Source organism: Takifugu flavidus, chromosome 9 (genome assembly GCF_003711565.1).
Source record: "Takifugu flavidus isolate HTHZ2018 chromosome 9, ASM371156v2, whole genome shotgun sequence".
Classification (NCBI taxonomy): Eukaryota; Metazoa; Chordata; class Actinopteri; order Tetraodontiformes; family Tetraodontidae; genus Takifugu; species Takifugu flavidus.
Genome location: NC_079528.1, coordinates 2,677,179 through 2,695,852, shown reverse-complemented (window position 1 = coordinate 2,695,852; position 18,674 = coordinate 2,677,179). Strand labels below are relative to the sequence as shown.

General features: G+C 44.8%; 2 protein-coding genes across 5 annotated transcripts in view; both read right to left on the bottom strand.

Moving 5' to 3' along the window:
- Positions 1 to 253: 253 nt before the first annotated feature.
- Positions 254 to 3,135, bottom strand: gpr151 (G protein-coupled receptor 151). The gene has a single exon (XM_057042545.1). The coding sequence runs from the start codon at positions 2,096 to 2,098 to the stop codon at positions 779 to 781; it is 1,320 nt and encodes a 439-aa protein (XP_056898525.1). The 5' UTR covers positions 2,099 to 3,135; the 3' UTR covers positions 254 to 778.
- A 120-nt stretch (positions 3,136 to 3,255) lies between these two features.
- ppp2r2ba (protein phosphatase 2, regulatory subunit B, beta a) overlaps positions 3,256 to 18,674 on the bottom strand; it is a 33,594-nt gene continuing 18,175 nt past the window's right edge. For 3 of the 4 annotated variants that reach the window (XM_057042543.1, XM_057042541.1, XM_057042542.1), the window contains 9 exons: positions 12,084 to 12,181; positions 11,375 to 11,540; positions 10,675 to 10,787; positions 8,806 to 8,983; positions 8,557 to 8,721; positions 6,371 to 6,540; positions 5,750 to 5,841; positions 5,537 to 5,660; positions 3,256 to 5,040 (listed from right to left, as the gene is read on the bottom strand). In XM_057042543.1, coding sequence (XP_056898523.1) covers positions 4,885 to 5,040; positions 5,537 to 5,660; positions 5,750 to 5,841; positions 6,371 to 6,540; positions 8,557 to 8,721; positions 8,806 to 8,983; positions 10,675 to 10,787; positions 11,375 to 11,540; positions 12,084 to 12,181 — 1,262 coding nt within the window. In that variant the 3' untranslated portion in view covers positions 3,256 to 4,884. Of the gene's footprint in view, positions 5,041 to 5,536; positions 5,661 to 5,749; positions 5,842 to 6,370; positions 6,541 to 8,556; positions 8,722 to 8,805; positions 8,984 to 10,674; positions 10,788 to 11,374; positions 11,541 to 12,083; positions 12,182 to 12,741; positions 12,797 to 18,674 lie in introns of those variants that run through there. The other variant, XM_057042544.1, reaches the window with a different exon arrangement.

Here is an 18,674-nt window from a genome sequence, read left to right as displayed (position 1 = left end):
TTTTGGTCAGGGTTAGGGTTAGGAACATAATTGTATTGTGTGTGTGTGTGTGTGCGTGTGTGTGCGTGTGTGTGTGTGTGTGTGTGTGTGCGTGTGTGTGTGCGTGTGCGTGTGCGTGTGTAGATGATTAAGAGAAACCAATGAGTTCAACACAAATAGAGTTTCTTTTGTAATTTGAAAGCAGATTTGATTCTATCATTAACTTCCAGTTGCCCAGTTCAATAGAAAAAAAGAGGCTTTGTCACCTTCGGGGTAAATTCTCAAACTTTTATTGTGAACAACCTGATGCACAGTTACAACAGTTTTAATGTCTCACAGAAAGAGTACCGCATATCTATCATTTAAAACTAGAGATATCATACGTCACCATCACAGAACAGCCACAGGTATAGGTAAAGGTCTACAATTCTTTGAATGGAGGTGCTGTTATGCTGTTACAGTGCTGACAATTGTCACAGTATTTCAAATATCACACACAGTCAAGTCAAAAACAACAGTACTGTGTAGGAAAGTATCACTAATGAATGTACAAGAAGTTGAAATTCACCACCATCAAAAGTCATCTTATGTTCAATATCAAAAACACAACATGCAATAGTTACCATGAGAACACAGCATTACACAGATTATTAATACCTGTATTCCACACTGCACGGCTCACCGTTGAATATTACAATGTTGACAGAACACTATAGGACTCAGCTGCCCGTTGAAGCGAGTTCTGTAGAGCTGCTCCTGTCTGCCGGTCCTTCTGAACCCATCATACACGTGTGGACAGTTATATTTCTCCCGCTGTGCTCTGGTGCTCCCACGGCACGGGATCGTTTTCCTCCTTGTGCAATCCGGTTTCCCTCTCCTGCCAGAACTGCTCAACGTCAGGCAAGGCAATTCCATCTTTGAGGCTCGCTGTGTCCGCCTCTCTCCCTCCTCCCTGTTGCTCTGGCTGAGGCTGCACCTCTCCGCTGGGACCCTGTCTGGAGTTTGATCGAAGCCTCCTCTCCCCCTGCAGCTGGCTGAAAGGATCCCGTCTGGGACAAGGCGAGCGGAGGCCTGTGGGTTGGTGAGGTCCGGCTTTTGGCTTGGAGGGAGGTTGTTTGCGCAGGGTGAGGCGCCTCCACAACCCCCTGTAACCCTCCCTGAACTCCTCAGAGAGGGACAAAACGATTATGGGGTTCACCAGGGACAGAGAAAAGGTGAGCAGCTGAGCAGAGAGGCTTAAAAGAAGAGGAAGGGAGGTTACCAGGGGCTGAGCCCCTTCAGTTCCCTTCTCTGCTATGTGGCGTTCCCAAACCCACACCACCCATTGTGGAAGCCAGAGAATAACCATGGCTACAGTCAGGCTAAAGAGCATCAGAGTGAGCTTCCTGGATCGGATCTGAGTGCGTAGGTTCTGTGTCTTGCTGGAGCGACGTTGGCACTGGCCATAAGCCTTCCAGAAATACATCAGGGAGAAGCTCAGGGGTGCACAGTACACCCCCAGTGGGTACACCTTGACATATACAAACATGAAATCTCTGGCTTCAGGAGGAACGACCAGCGCACACACAAACCTGTGGATCTCCCTCTGCAGCCTGGCAAACAACCAGAGAGGGATGGTGACGGAGCAGGCGGACAGCCAGATGAAGAAGAACACCACCAGGATGGAACCCAGGTGGATGCTCACCTGCTTGGTTGGGTTGGCCACGTAACGGTAGCACGCTTTGGCCATGACTGCAATGGTGAAGCTCTTAGCCACCATGCAGGAGTGGAGGAACCAGTCGGCCGTCTTGCAGACGACCCAGCCGAGATTCCAGCTGGCCTTGGAGTAGGAGGCCGCCCTGAAAGGCACCGAAAACGCCAACACCAAGCCGTCAGCAAACATCAGGTTAAAGACGAGGGAGTTGATGAGAGACAGTTTGCCCCTGTGGGCACTGGAGAACAAGATGACCATCGCAGTGAGATTACAAGCCACACCCAGGACGCCGATGACTCCCAGAATAGCCGGCATAAGAACCCGTAGCTCCCCGGGGTCCAGATGTTGGTATGAACTGTTACTGAAGGACCACTTGTTTATGGAGTCATTTACCGATGTCACGTTGTTTCCATTCCATTTCTCCATCTTTCCTTAAAAAAGGGCCAAATGTTAAGAGATGAAAAAAGATTTTAAATAAACCAGTTCAAGAAAAATCATCTAGTCTCACAAAATGTTGCTCTGCATCTAAACCTTCTGGCAGATTTGCGTCACAGAAGAAGATGGACCGACGGTGGCAGTGGAGCTCCTGTCTGTCCTCGGGTTTATCCTGAGATGCAATGATTCAGCTTCTGCAGCTGGTTATGAAGATGCTTTTTGATTGACAGTTGCTGTTCCCAGCTGGTAAAATGTGCGCAGTCCACAGTCTCGGCGGGCCAATTAGAACATAGCTGCATCGTGTGCACAGTGCGACAGATGAATGCATTGGATTTCTAATTTCTGCAAATGTGTTTGCTTTAATGGTCATGACTGAGGAAAGGTGTAATCTCACTGTTACCGTAGAGAAGCTAATTCAGAATTTATGATTACAAAACATAAAAACGCTCACAGTTTAGATGGATCTAAACTTTCTGGTAAGTTCTGCAGCCATTGACCCGTCTTCAGTTTTGCATTTGACTCCTCTGGTGTTATGTTGTTTTCAGTTTCCTTGTGAACAGGATGATAAAAATAGAGGAAAAATATATATATTGACAATTATCTATACATAAAAAGCAACTATACCTAATGAACATCACTAGTCATGGAGACATAACTAGACAATTTATCTTGTCAAAGGTGGGTAAAATTCTAAACCTTTACAAGTTGCCTATTCAGTTTAAGCAAGTTAAACTAAATGAGGATTTGTAATGAACACCATATTCCTTAACTATGTTTTCAGTTGTGTGTTGCTCTTCTTTACTATAGGCCTAAAAACACACCGGAGACAGGAAGAACATGCTTCCCTTTATCAACAAACCAATGAAGATTTGATCTGGCCTCTGGGTTCAAAGGCTGGTGTGACTGCTCATAATTATGGTATTAAAGTTTCTTCTCCTGCTGTAATAACACACTCACCACTGGATGGACCTCAGTCAAACCCACAGATTTGTGCAAAGAAAGTGCAACACATATAATGAAAGAATAATCCAGCGCAGTTCCTCTTTATCCACCGGAGGGCGCTCTTGCAACAAAAGCGGTCACGTAAGTAATTAATATCCATATGTAAGATATTCCATATAGTCAGTCAAACAGATGAGGTTCCAGGCTTTGGAGTTGAACAAACTTTATTTTTTTATTCAAAGAAAGTCCAGTAAGCATAAAGACTGCATTGCAATTCATTGCATTTCAGTACATTCCGCACTATAAAACTTTGTTGGTTTTAATTGATGTCACAAAGGAGGTTCTTGAGAAGACAGTTGCTGTCCAAAGGAATCAGACTTAATAATTCCCTGATCTGTAGACATTTGACTGCTTTCTTTGAGGGGAACTGGCTCTCAAAACAAAGCTGAGACAAGTGACAAACAATGACTCGAGCCAGGAAGTAAGTGTGCTAATTTACCTTGACACTCAAAAAGAAACACTGGGTATTTTAGCAGAAAACCAGAAGGGGTTTCCCACAAAGTAACTTCCAAGATCTGCAGAAATCCAAACTGTTTTCAACATGTCTGCTTTATCCGAGTAACAATCTATTACATGAAAAAAAGAGAGCTAGGCTAGCATTACATTATGTCGATAAACAAAGTTTAAATTCATGAAAAGTTTCTGCTTTTTGTCATCTACAGATCATTTCAGAACAATGCAAATAAAAACAAACATTTTATTTATTTATTTATTTTCAAAACTTCAATTTGAAAAATGGTAAAAATTTGACTTGCCATTGCATCTCTTGAAAACGGCGATGACATCAGATGTGCAATGTGATATTAGGGGGGTCATGTTGTACATTATCTCTTTCCCTGAACTCACAAGCCTGTAGCCAGTGCTTTAATGTCCTTTCGACTACAACGCTCCAAGCATTTTTTTCCACTTGAATCCTCATTAAAGTTGGTTGTTGGTTTTTTTAAGCAGAAAAGAAAAAAAAAAGTTGACAGTTCATATGAAACATTCACGCTCCTGCCTTGTATGCAGTCCCCTCCCTCCCCCACCCTCAATACATCAAACCCCCACATACCAAAAGAAGGCACCACAGCTTCTTAAGACTCACTGACCGAGACAAGGACTCCTCAGTAAAACACACAGCAATAAATTAAACCAGTGACACAGCCTGAAAGGGGCTTCATTCACATTACAGACTACGGCGCTCTCACCATGGAGACGCAAAACTGGTACGAGAAAGACTGTCCACGACGTGTCAGAGGCAGAGGAAACACCGGTTTCTGGGACCAGAGGACAACGGTCTCTTCCTCTTCTGCAGAGTTAATCACATGCACAAAAGAACGACCTGAAAACGAGGGGGCGCTGTTGCTGCATGGCTATGAGCAACAATCATGTACGCTTAGTAAGTGTACGTGTCCTCTAGTTTATGTCCTCACATCCAGACCCTTTGTCCAGGGCCAGAGGGCTGCTTTGCTACTGGTGTAGAAGTCTCTTTGTTGCATATGTTTGCTGGAATTTCCAGGTGTCCACATGGCTAAATAATTAAGTCTGAAGTCATCTTCCAGAATCAAAGTCCATTCTTCCTGTTTTTTTTTTTGTCATTTTTCTTTTTAGGAAACACTTTTCAATGGTTGTATCAAAAATTCATATCCTGGGACGCTCATCTCTGCATTTTGTCAGAGCATCCAAATTCACCAGTGGCAGCAACAGGACACAGGCAGATTTGGGGAGAGGATGTAAATACATTGTCCATCCTTCTATTTCCTCCAAACCAACCTTTTAATGCGGAGGGTCAGTGGTTAGTTGACCTTGTCTTGGAAGATGTACAGGTTGTTTGTGGCTGCGACAGCAATAATGTTCTCATGGGGGTGCCAAGCAGTGTGAAGGATCTTCTTGCTGAAGTCCAGGCTGTCGACGCTGATCTCATCCTTACGACGTTTCCCGCCTACACACACCTGACGATGCAAGAAGCAGACATCGAGATGTGGCACATTCTTGCTCTAGTTCCTCATGAATTAAATCATGTTCATGTTAATTACTTCGTCAGTACTGTTATTACACAGTTTTATCTGCCACTGGCTTGAACTCCACCAGAAAAGTACTGATATTTTAGGATTTTTCTGGTTTAGTAAGAGCCCTGATAGCACTTGAGTGTGATAATATAAGTTAGTACTTAGACCAGACAATGTTTGCCCCTTTTTTCAGTATTGGTGTTTCTGTGTAAGATTCATTTTTCCAGTTAAGCAGACTTCAGTGTGGTCTGCTCAACAACTTCAGAGTTGTCTTGCACACATTGGTTCCAAAAAGTGTTTATTTGTCTGACTGTTGTCTTTGAATCAGCTTCAATCTTTATTTTATTTATTTCCTTTCCTCCCAGAAAACACACATCCTCATCTGGGGGTCATGATATGCTTCATGTCATAAGGTTAGGCGTCAGTGTAATGAACGTACCTTGCGAGGTTTCAAGATGGCTCTGGGTTTGCTGTTCTCCCTGGATGCTTCCAGCGTGACATCACGTTTAGTGTTCCGGTCAAACATTCGGAAGAAGTTGTTATACGAGCCCGTCATTATGACACTGATGACAAAACAGAAAAGGGCAAAGGTCACGGGGATGATCCAACAGATGCAGAGACGGAGATTTAAACAAAAGAAAAACAGTCTCACCTGTCTGATCCGTTCCAGACACACTCAAACTTGTCAAAAATGCAGTCATTCTCATACAGAGAACAAAGTTTGCCCCGTAAATAGTCGTGGACCTGGACGACAAGAGGGTTCATCAGCATGTGCATTCATCACATGATCGTGCAAACCTAAGCCTTGCTGCCTTTGCTCTACTTTCAATAATCCCACCACACCCGCTGACCCACGCCAACAGCCTCGGTAGCAGGTGGAGGCACAAGTGGAATAGGACAAAGAATCCCTTGAGTCCACCTGATGGTCTTATCAGTCATGACCTGCCCTAAAATGGTTTCCACTGATCAGACAGCGTGGATGCGACCCCCGTGGCCGCACAGTGGGAGGTTTTGCCCTTCAGGTTGAATTATCACCGCCACTATCTGTCTTTAAACTGACAGTTGGTTCAATACGATCTCTTGGGGTAATCCTTGGAGACGACTTGGACAGATCACCTCAGTGACGGTGGAACCGGATTACACTGAGTGATTGGCCTGAAATCAATAAGTTTTGATTTGGTCTTTGCCTAAATGTTACTTACTGAATTCATCAGCTGAAACTAATCTTTAAACTGTTCAACAGATGAATAAAATCCATGAAATGAAAGCTCACCTGGTACGTCTCTAAAGGTTTGTTCTCCATTTGGAGGTCCCACACCTTGACAGTGAGGTAGTCCCTTGTCATCAGGTAGCGGCCGTTGTGGCTAAACTTTACGTCAGAGATGGACGAGATGATTTCGGAGAAAAAGGAGCGAGTGGACGGATCCTCGGGCTCTTCAAAGTCTGCCGCGACAGGGAGAACAAAAAGCTGTAGCACAGGAGCTCTGCTTAGAAGGTGACATTTTCCCTCCTGCACATTTTTCCATCGTTCACAGGGACACAAAGAAGATTCGGCTCAGGCTGGCGGGTGCTGTCGACAACAATGAGTCCTAGAATCTGCCACAGCTGCATCTATTCACGGTATAATGTCTGCGTGTTTAGGGAGGCAGCGGTGGGTCAGCACACTGTGTAAATATTGGTTATGATTCATATTGATTCTGGCAGCTGCTGATCTGTGTGCAGGCCAGCTCACTGGGGATAACAGCCAGGCATTCCATCGTTTGCTGTCAACTTATTGTTCCTCCTCCCCTGTCACTCCCACCCTCCCTCGCTCCTCTCCATCTTTCCAAATAAGCCCCTACAATCCCCCCCACACCCCCACCCCTCAGCTGAAAGCAGGAGAATCGCTCTGTGATGTGCCAGCGGGGAGTCTAACGAGGGATGCGGCGTGAGAGATGAAAAATGGGGGGGGTTGAGAAAAACAAATCAATGTCAAAGTGCTGGGCCCATTTGGGCCCTGCTGGATTTGTGTTCGTGTCGATAAATGAGTTCGCCTATGAGCGGGCGTGCACAATGTGTGCATGTATATGTATGTGTGTCCATCCCTGCCCTCGCTTCCAGCACATAATAAGTTCCCCTGGGAGTTGGTATTGGGGGGCGTTTGGTCCCTCAATTTCTGTCCAGAGACTCTTTGTCAAATCTCATCCATCCATCCATCCATCCATCCATCCATCCATCCATCCATCCATCCATCCATCCATCCATCCATCCATCCATCCATCCATCCATCCATCCATCCATCCATCCATCCATCCATCCATCCATCCATCCAATCTCTCAGGTAGCACACGTAGGATGATGGTTTGGCCTGGTTATTTAAAAAACGTGTTTTTTAAACCTATAGTATGCTCCTACAGTCTGTGTGTGATAGTACCTGCATGTGCGTGTGTGTGTTGGGGGAAAGGGGTGCTGTGTGTGTGTGGGCGGAAGAGCATCATGCATCGCTCTAAGCCATGCAGTGCATCTTTCAAGCAGCGAGACAGTAGGTCAGGATTACCAAACGCCACCTGAGGCTGATGAGAACACCTGCATGTTCTCTCTTTCTATTTGTGTGTGTGTGCTTCGGCAGGCACACACACACACACACACACACACACACACACACACACACACACACACACACCCACACACACAGATGTCAGTAACTAACAGAGTCCCACACTGTGTAATTTATTCGATCACGTTCTTGTTTCTTGTTAAGCCTTCAACTAATGTACACAGGAAATTCAACAGGGTGCACGGTCCAGTGAGCACATCAATACGTCTGAGGAAATGAATGGCGTTATTGAACAACAAGGTGTGGTCATGAGGGACTAATGCGGCGGCTCTTAAGACATTGATTTCTGACGAGAAAATGTCAGTGTATTCATAATTCATTCACCCAAATTGAGCGCAGTGTTTATAAAGCTTTAGAGGAGACCGTCTTTGTCTGAAACAGGCTGGGAGAGATACGGATGCGTTATCAGCTTGACATTTGGAGGCACAAGACACCCACACACAGGCAGACAGACATACACACACACACACACACACAACACACACACACACACGATAGTAGAACTGAAGCTTATATTACTGTATTTCTATACATATTCCTGTCTTCTAGATCCTTGGATGAAATTAAAATTTATTTTTTATAGTTATTCACAAATTACAAAGTGGCTTTCGCTAGCGAGGGTTTAATGTTGGTTTTCTGAGGAACGTATGTTTTTTTTTGTGAAGATGCAAATATAGAATGAGGATCAGAAGAACCCTAACAATGACCGATTGGTATTATACTGTAGATATTTTTCCACACTTTGTTGGATTTTAACTTTCAGACTGTGTGGTGAGCCTCTGGATGGTGCAAATGATAAAAGAATCCCATGAAGGAAAATCTATATGTATCATCAATTTCCGAGTGACACTGTTTGTACTCACATTTACAGTGTTTGTCACAGAGCGCAGCCTGCCTCATGTCACACAGCCGTATCGAGCCCTTGCTGCTGCTGTAGGCGAAGGTGTGACACTGCTGGGGATGAAACTCCGCAGACGTGATCACCTCTGTCAGATCTTCCATGTTGGCTGGCTTAATGTCCACAATGTCTAAGAGAGAGGAGCTGAGGAACAATGGCAATTTTCAAGATGGGTGACAAGTCTCGCCCCAGCTAGCGTGGCTTGAGAGGATACTGAAGCTGCGGTCGGTGATCTCCAGGTTCCACAGGTTCACCCTGAGATCGTCAGTGGAGATGAACGTCTGAAGGTCAGAGTTGACAGAGATGGAGTTGATGTGGTAGGTGTGGGCATTGCTGAACACACGTCTGGCTGTAGCCTCAACCATCAAGTCCATAGGCTGCAGCACTGGCACCTATCGGTTGAGTTACAGAGAAAAAAACAACAGAAAGAGATTTTCACTGAAGGCTTTGATGTATTTTGCAACACTGATTCAATATTCACTGTGAATATCTAAGGCCTTCTTAGATATTCATCTGTGTGGTTCTATATGACTGCAGGGATTTGTGTGACATTTGCCTCACAAATCTCAAAGAAACAGTCAGTTGCGGCAGTGCTCTGAGGCTGTTTTATGAGCCGGTGCAATCGGACTGAGAATATCTATTTGCCACACGGCTACACCGCCACACCCTCATGCAGAGCGGCGAGGAAGTCCTTATGAAAGCGTTTGGGCCAGAGAAGGATGTGGAAAGACGGCCAAAGGGCATTGCTAGTCCCTGCCGAGGAATGATAACTGAACTCTGAAGAATTAAGATGAGCCCCCCCTCCCACACACACACACACACACACGCACTGATGCAGCGAGCTATGGACTTCAAAGACACCCAGTACAAGTCTGCATGCACCCCCCCGTTGGCCAGCTAAAATCCAGACAAAGAGAGAAAGGAGGGGAGAAAGCGAGGCGAACAAATTGACTGCTTCTTCCCTTTTTCTCTTGTCTGTTGTTGGCACTGACAGAAAGACAAGGCAGCCCAGCAGGCTGCTGTATCTCCATGGGTGCCACTTCATTTCCATGTCTTTCACTGGCCGTCCAGGCAGACAAGAACCATATTAACCCATCACCTCTAACAGAAACGGCAACAATGTTCTGCTTGCTTTAAAAAAAATCATGAAAAATGTTTTGATTTCAAATGATAAAATAATTAGGAAGTGGCTTGGATTTCTTTGCTGGTGTATTTTGAATGATTGCTGGTAGCCCTTCCCCATTACCCCTCCTGTTTTTATGCCCTGTGGATTTCACAGCCCCTAACAGGATTGCCACAGTCCTGGCCTGTCCTCCAGGTTGCTATGATCCCCCGGCCAGCCAGACAAAGAGGGACAGACATGCTGAACACAGCACTAATCTACTATGGCAGACACACACACACACCACACACACACACACACGGTACTTGACGTGGCTGCTGCTTTGTGTGAAAATTAGAGGTAGTGGTGTGATAAGAATGGGGGGTTGGAGGGGGAGCAGAAAGGATCATCCCTTCGTGGTCTCACATACACCTTTTGATCATTCTTTGCTCATTCTCACTGTCTCAGTTCAAAATTCTCAAACAAATGTGGATTCGCTGGTGAATCTGAGCTTCCATTTAAAGAGAGCAAGGTCTCTACAGCTAATTAAAGTGAAAAAAATGTAGCGCGCCAGAGTGTCTAAGAAGTTTTAGGGAGGATTTAAGGTTATCAAAGCATAATGGCGGAGTGCTAAATTTTGATTTAATCAGCTTAACGGAGCAGCTCTTACTAGAGCTCAAGGAGTTCGATGTGCAGACTGAGGAAAATGCCAGATACAAATAAAATCAGAACATGTTTTTTTTTTCATGTAAAAACAAGCCAACATGTTGAGTTTAAGTAAGACACTTAAGCATTACAAATCATACTTGTATCAGTTCTTTTCCTACAGGGCTCCTATTAAATGATTTCAAAACAGTTTTTCTGTGAAATGAAATATTTTGTATGTACTTTGCTTTAGGCCATGATCTAAACACCACAGCAGGCCCTGAACAGCTGTGACCTTCTTCGGTTAGACTCAACCAGTTCCAAGGGGTCTCTTACTCTTAGCGAAGTGATGGTCGATGGGCTTCTGATCCGTCCATCGTCGTCCTTCAGGTTGTAGCCCTCTGGACGTTTGTCCCTCTCACTGATTTTCCACAGCTTCACCGTCTTGTCTGTGGTGGATACATGTCACAAACAGGCACGCAACAAATGCTGTAAGATCACGCCTCGCGTTGGATACAACATGGATGAAACAGGTGGGGGCTGGGCAGCCAATATGGCACGTAGCTGGGCAGGAGCCAGGGAGGATGATGAATGGTGGCTTCTGTGAAGATTCTGATATTAATCTACGAGTTCACTATGTTTCCTGTCTACATTATAAGCTCCCCCCCAAAAAAACCCATATGGGCAATTTTCAATTCTAGATTACACAAACACCAGTAAAATCTCATTTTCTTGGTCTAGTGGAGGAAGGTGACGCTTGCCTTTTTTTTTAACTTCTGCTGTTAATATTGGTGTCAGAAAAGTAGGACCCTCTGCCATCTGCTCCACCTAACTCTTGCTATTCTGCACCAGCCATGCATGACGGCGGCAATCTGGAAGATGCCTCTCCTGTGATCTGCTTGGGCGTCTGTTTACAAGTATGTATGCTCTTCCATAGGTGGGTATGTGTTCCCGTAATGGCAGTCGTGCATGAAGAACATGATATGAAAATTAAACAGCAGGCCTTCGTGTGCACCACAGCGGTAGACTGACTGACCGTTGGTGGACAGCAAGAAGTAGGCTGCATTCTGCTGAGGAAGCCATCTGATTTTGTTGATCTTCTCCTCAATCTCCAAACTCTTCAGGTAGTCAAACTCTGGTTCGTGGCTCTGGAATGTGCTGTAAACGTTGTACTCTCCTCGACGCTGAGGCTGGCTCTTACTCTGAAAAGCATCAGAGCAAATCCAGCATCAGATTGACCTGCTTTCTATTAACTGCAAGAGCTTAATTCCTTAATGAGATGACCAACATTTGAGCACACATCCTTCTCTTAGTCTTAAATTTAAACTTAATCAGCTGCAGCATTAGATAAAACATTTCAGCTCATGCATGTGAAGACACTCCACTAATAGCATTAGCATATGTTGATTGGGATGTATAAATAGCTGTATAAATAGCTATTGATGCAAAATGCAACATATTGTATTGTGTGATAATATTCTATTCTTGAAAAGGGAATTCAAAGATTAACACAGAATAAGTAGAATGATTATTCAAGGAGAACAAATGAAAAGGGGAAGGGGAGAAAAGTGTGCAAGTGGATTTTTGTTGAAAAACTGATGTTTCCATAATTGTGTCTTTAAGCTACACAGTCAATTAATTTCCATCCAGCTTACTAAAGCAAAAATATAAAACAAAAATATCAAAAAAAGGTCAGATCCCTTCAACGGAAGCACATTTAGTGTGACATTATTGGCATTTCCTACCTCCTGCTCCCTCTGGAAGACAACCACTCGGCCTCCTTTATCCCCGGTGGCCAACAGCTCCCCTGATGAGTTAAACTCAACCGTTGAGATAATGTCAGCTGCAACACAGGAAACAAAGGGAGGGGAGAAAAAGTCAGCAAGGATGTGCACAAAGATTTAAAGATATCCGCTTAACAAAAAGACAAATGTCCCAGAACTCTGGTGTGATTCTCAGAATCAGAAAAACTGCGAGTAACTTGAGGGGAAATGTAATTTCTAACCCACAGGAGGAATCTCTGCCACAGACACGAGTTCGGTGAAATATGGGTTAAAAGCCACCAGAGGACTCCCAGCATGAAATCAACCAGTTCACCAGCCCATTTTTCTGATTAAAGTGAGCCAGTCTGTGTCATTTAATCACACTCCTGCATTTTAGAAAACTAATTATCGTTCACCTCTCCCCTGCTGGCTGCAGGAACCCTTGGTGCTCCCTGTCCCTGCTGTTGCCCTGTCATGAACTGTTACATTTTAAGTGAAAGCAGGTGCTCATCTATGTGTGTAGCACCTGTCACACTTAATCTATAATGCGTCAAAATGAGCCTGAAAATATTACAGCTATAGTTCCATACTCAATTTTGCAATGTGCAAAGCTAAAAAAGCAAAAAAAATAGAGACCTACCCTTAAGGCGGCTTTTCCTCTCCTCCTCAAAGACATACATCTGACTAAATATAGGAGACACGACTGGTGACTGTAATTATTATACAGCCCCAGGCTACAAAAGCTGTACCATACTCATACCCACACGTACTAATACTCATGCAGACCCTTGCACGACAGAGCAGAGGATACCCCCCTCCATAATAGTGGCAATAATGTTGGACAGAGAGAAAAAGAGCTTGTTGTTTTGTACCCCCACGCCCTCCGTGGACCTGCTTCTGCTGGAGTGCTGAACAGAAGAGGGGAATGTTGCTATGGAGACCGTTTCCATCTCTAGCAGGAGTCAGAGTGGTGTGTAGTGCGTGTGCCAATATAGCTCTCAGACTTAGTTGCTGATGCTAGCTGTAATTCAGCAGACTGGGCCATTGCTGCAATAGAGTGAAAACCTGCATCTGGGGGCGTATTTGCAGTCAAATGCAGCTCTGAATTTCAGACAATGGAGTCTTTGCTGGCGGCCTCCTCTCTCTCCTTGAAGCTGCCGCGGATGGTGGAACCGGAGTGTTGACTGTGTACGTGTGCTCGCCTTTGTCCTTTAATCGAATAAGTATGAGAGAGAAGGAGCACGGGGCTGGATGTAGCGTCATGGGGGGTTGCGTTCATATCTGAACCTGGAAACGAATCACGTTTTACACACGGCGCACTATGACCTAATTATAAGTTGGAAGCACCCCACTGACACACCATATTGTTGCCGCGCACAGTTATTTTCGGCACCTACATGCAGTCGAATTCACACATGTACACTGACGTGCACATATCCCCACCCACCCACACACAGGTGCTCCCTCTCTCTCTCATTCTCTCTCTCCGTCTTTCCCTTCCGCCATCAGAACCCACTGGTGTGAATCGAATGGAATCGGCTTAGCAGCCAGCTTTCTTGAATCAAAGCTTTTTGCTTTTTCTCTCTTTTTGTCCTTCATAGCTTTCCTTTCATTCTGCCCCCCCACCCCACCCATCTCCACAGTTGCATTCGCCTTCCCTCATCAGCGGCACATTAAGCCAGTGAAGAGAAACAGTAATTGATGTGTGCCGTCTAACGAGTTCACACACAGAGACGTCCTTCAGTCATCTTTCTCAATGAAGAAGTGAGGAGACCCAGTGAAGCTGAAACCATGGGGAACATGATGGAATGCATCCAGAAATTAGTCTTTCCATCATGCAAATTTATTCAAAATATAGAAGACAATGTATACACAGCCATGGAGCTGTACATTATTTTCAGATCAATTTCAAGAAGCTCCTCCAAAAACAGAGGAGACAAAGACTAGCCAACATAACAATATACAGCATATGTTGTTTATGATGTGCCATAGGTGCTGTCTTTCCCTAATAAATGGCCAGAACAAACAAGCCTTTCAGTGAAGCAGGTCGGCAGGGTTTCTCTACAATAAACTCTGACGGATTTTTAATGATTTGAACGTCAGCAGGTCCTTCGTGTGACCCAAATGTGTGGAGAAATGATCAAATGTGTACTTACACACACTCCCTGACATACACGCAGCTTCATCAACAGACCATAACCAGATGAAGCCCATAAATCCTGTGGCCAGTCAGGTCCGACACATGGGTCGGCGACGCGGCGGTTTAGAGGGATGCTCGAGATAACGCACATCCATCACCGGTAATAACAAAGACAAGCCTGTTGGACGGCTGCTGCGAGGTTGGTGTGTGCAGGAGTTCGTGCCTTTATATGACCAGAATAAAACAGGAATGGCACAGCTGTGACTGTTAATCTAACTGCCCTTCAGCATACAATACAGAATCACGACTGAAAACAATTGGATGGAAACATAGATATGCATTGATTCTGGAATGAAAACTGGGCACGAAGAACCAGAAGCATTGGGGTGGGGGAGTAGGGATATTGAATGTATTTATAGAGGCTCACACACATAGCATCTATCACACCTCACAGCGCCAACTGCTAAAACAAAAGGGGTGAAAAGTCTAAGGAAGAGCTGTTTGTTTCTCAAAAGTAGGTCAATAAAAATGAGTGCAACGAGTCTCATAAGAAGAAATGGCCAAAAAAAAAGTAGCGCCCCGGCTAAGCTCTCCTGATTTAACATTTCCAGTGTTAAAAATCCAAGCTAGATCCTGGTGCTAGGTAGGGTTGGCAGTGGAGAAAGCCAGTTGCATAAGTGTTGTGCAGTAATTCCGGGTAGATTGGAGGTTGTTGGCAACGCAGTTTCGTGTAGATGCTTTGTTAGATACAGAGAGGAGAGGATTACTGCTCCCTGAGCTGCCTGCGTCAAAGGCTCAGGCTATAGTAAGATAATACAAGTCTGATCCTAAAATCACTCACCGCTCTTTTTCCATCCATAAGAGTTGATGTGCATCAACCTTTAATTACTTTCATTCAGCTGACTTTCAATTCATCATCGCAGTGCTGAATAAGCATCTGATAATGTCTTTGTTTCACCGCCACCAACAATGGAGATGAATCACATTTTTTGAATAAACCCTTCTACCTACTGCTTGCCAGCCATATGATTAAGGGTTTATTAGGCTTTATTAGCTACACACAAAGCAGCAGAGCACAAAGCATCTCTCTTCATCCAAAGAGCATGACTCTTTGTAAGATCTGGAGTGAACAAGCTAATTAACCTGGTTTCTCCAGAATCAGCCCCTTGAGGATGATACAGAATGTGTGAATATTCTGTGTAGACTCTTTTTTTCTTTGCACATAATGTACGTGCTGGCTTTTCTGTACCCTGAGGTCAAAATGGACGAGACACACTCCCGCACCACTTCTCACACTTCATTAACACTTCGGCGTGGCACAAATCTACGTACAGACACAAGGCCGGACGGGACGGAACAAGAAGGGATCTGGCAAAGACCTCCAATCAGCGCTTCCTGCGTGCACAGGGGGATCATTTCAAATGCTGGTTATTTATTCTCTTAGAAACTGAAAACGGAGGAGGGGGATGGTGGGCGAGTGGGGGTGCATAGAATTAAAATCCTCCGCCAAAACAAAAGCTGTTCTCTCTCCTCTCTGGTTGTCTGTCTGTGCAGTCTCTTTCATCTCCCTGTTTTCAAGAAGGTGCGAATCAAAGTCGGCACGGTGTCGATACAGGCTGAAATTCTGTACCCACGGCGACCTTATTACCGAAACATTAGCACCGCCTCTCCGATGGAACACAAGAATTAGCTATCAAAACTTACAAATGTGTCCCATTACAGAGTCCTGAAAGGTCAACCACTGCTCAGCCTGCAGGCTAGTCGAGCACTAACATAAATCTATCACACCAGCAGCTACTGACCAGGAAGTCAGCTAAGAAATTGGATATTTTTATAACCATGATAACGAGGCAACACCGCAAGTAATCTTTAATAAATTCTCATTAAATTTTCATGGCGCTCCAGACTTAATAAGAAGCTAATCAGGGGATGAAAGCAGACGCTGAAGGAGTGTTACTCGCCCCAACTTCATAGCCTGCTGCACCCCCACACCAGCACCCGCTATACACAGACACTATCTTTCTGTGCCAAGGCGGAGCCTTTTTTGAGTGTTTCATAGTGAATAATGGATGGGACCTGGGGGTATGGTGGGCTAAGTCTTTTTATGCCGAGGTCCTAAAGTGTGGCCCCGGGGCGTTTGCCTTGGCAGAGGCAACCGGCCGCTGTAATAAAGGCTGTGATGGCACACTGCATCAGTATTCAGCAGGGCTGGAGGGGTCACATCACACACAAGCCCACGACTGCATCAGACAGTGGTACAAGCAGCAAAACAGAGAGAGCGAAAGGAAATGAGAGGGGGGAGTGCAGGAGGAAGGGATTACATGTCCTACCAATAGATCTTTAGGCCATTGTTCCAGTGGCTAAATTGTAAAGGACCAAAAATCAATACCAAAGCAGACATCAGGTTTGCTCCTGCCTGGCAGCTAGGAAGCTATTTACATTTTTACACCCAAAGCGGTGTTCAGCAATTTAGCAATTCCATCTGTTATAGAAACATCCAAGGTATAGATTAATAAATTAACTGAATAGTGCACCGACTGAACTAACATACGCGCCGGTAGTAAGTTGCATCTGTTTTATCACCTTTAGCAAATTGTCAGAGCAGGAAGAGGCCTAATGCAACTGAGAATGTGTGTGATGTCTCAGTAAACCTGAGGATTCTAATTTCACTTATGACCACAGCTGACCAACACAGTATTACAGCCAGTCTGACCATGCATGCATTCACGCCGCTGCAGTCGATATAACCACCCGCACACCCACTGAGGCATGGGATTGGTGCAAGCCAAAGGTCAGAGGCAGTGACATCATTAAAATGTGACATCATTAAACTGCCCTGCTGGTATGAGCAAGCATGGCTTGAGGGGGAATCCCTACCATGGACAACGTGTTTAAAGGTGCGATTGCCTCTGCCTGTGTGTGTGTGAGCTAAATTGCCAGGTCCTGATGACACATGTGTACTCTGCTGAATTTATGAGAACTAACACGCAGACAGCGACCCATCTGATCTTTAGTGGCAGACGGGCTTCACACCACTTAAAACAGACAAGAGAGTGTATGGGCACAGACACACTCATTCATTATATATGAGGTGTGACGACCACGTCATAAATTATAGCAGTAAAAAAATAACAAAAGTACTTGCTGCTTGTTTGCAAAGCGCAGATGGGCCAGTGACCACGCTTTCAAGGGACAGATTTCATGCACGTGCAACTTCACATGCGTTTGCTGCTGATCAAATGAAAGCAACAAAGTGCAGATTTGACACAGAGAGACGCTGGATGAAGAAGCTCCCCTACTGTTTTTTCATCTCAGCGGCCACATCAAACAAAGATATCCATCACACCCACGCCCACCCCCCACCCCGCTTTCCCCGAACCACTAGCTTCGGCGGTGACAGCAAATCATCGAAAACCACGAGAGCAGAGAAAAGCGTGATGCGCTGCCACGTTTCAAGAAAGCACGGAGACTCCGCTTCGATTCTCTTTGCATCAGTGCTGATGGCAAATGAAAAAAGGCAGGGGTGACTGATCCACCCTGCAGCCACACATACCCTTCACCAATGTGTGCCTTCAATATCAGCCCGGTCCATTCATCCCTTTATGTAAGAATTGGCGTAATGTAATAATAGGGGAAACAATACATTTTGATTTTTGAACAGAAATGTGATTTTCCAGTACATGGCGCGAAGCAAGTACACCACTGAAATACAGCTGGTTTCAAAAGAAATAAGAAATCTATTTATTTTACTAAATTTCAGATTTGTGTGAAAAGAACATTTAACCTAGAGAGAACTTTCAAGGGGACGTTCACTGCATGTTATTTGGACTTAATCGGATCCATCTGCTGCAATGAGACGCCCCCGGTCCCCTAAATGGTTTTATTATCATAGTCATATCAGCCCAGCAGTTAATGTCCATAACCAATCTACATTACTGCTAAATGGGGACCCAGTGCTAATTAGATTAACGATGGCCCTTTACCTGCAGATCAGTGTTTTATGTTGAGCAACCATTTGAGCAGCTTGTGGGAGACAGGTGGAGCTGATTGGTAGAACATAAGGGAACTATTAAGCTTCAGACAGCTAAGGGGCTGAAAATGAAGTGACTGTTGCGTGGCAATGAGAAGGGAAAAAAATCATGCAGGAGGAGCAGCATTTATAGCTATGAGCCTACACTGAAAATATATTGTTAGTCATTGATCATAACTTCACAGTAAATTATTTCTAAAAAAAATAAGGCTGTAATTTCTGAAAAAGAAAATGCTTTCTCTTCGAATTACGCCCTCCCGGTGTCTTGCTTCAACGTGGGTGGATGAGAAGTGAGTGATTTTTTTTTCCCCATCAACAATTGAAATGACTTTTGGAATGTTGCATGTTCACTCTGTCTGCACAGAAGGCATTATTTCCCCGGCTGCCCTTCCAGTTGATACAG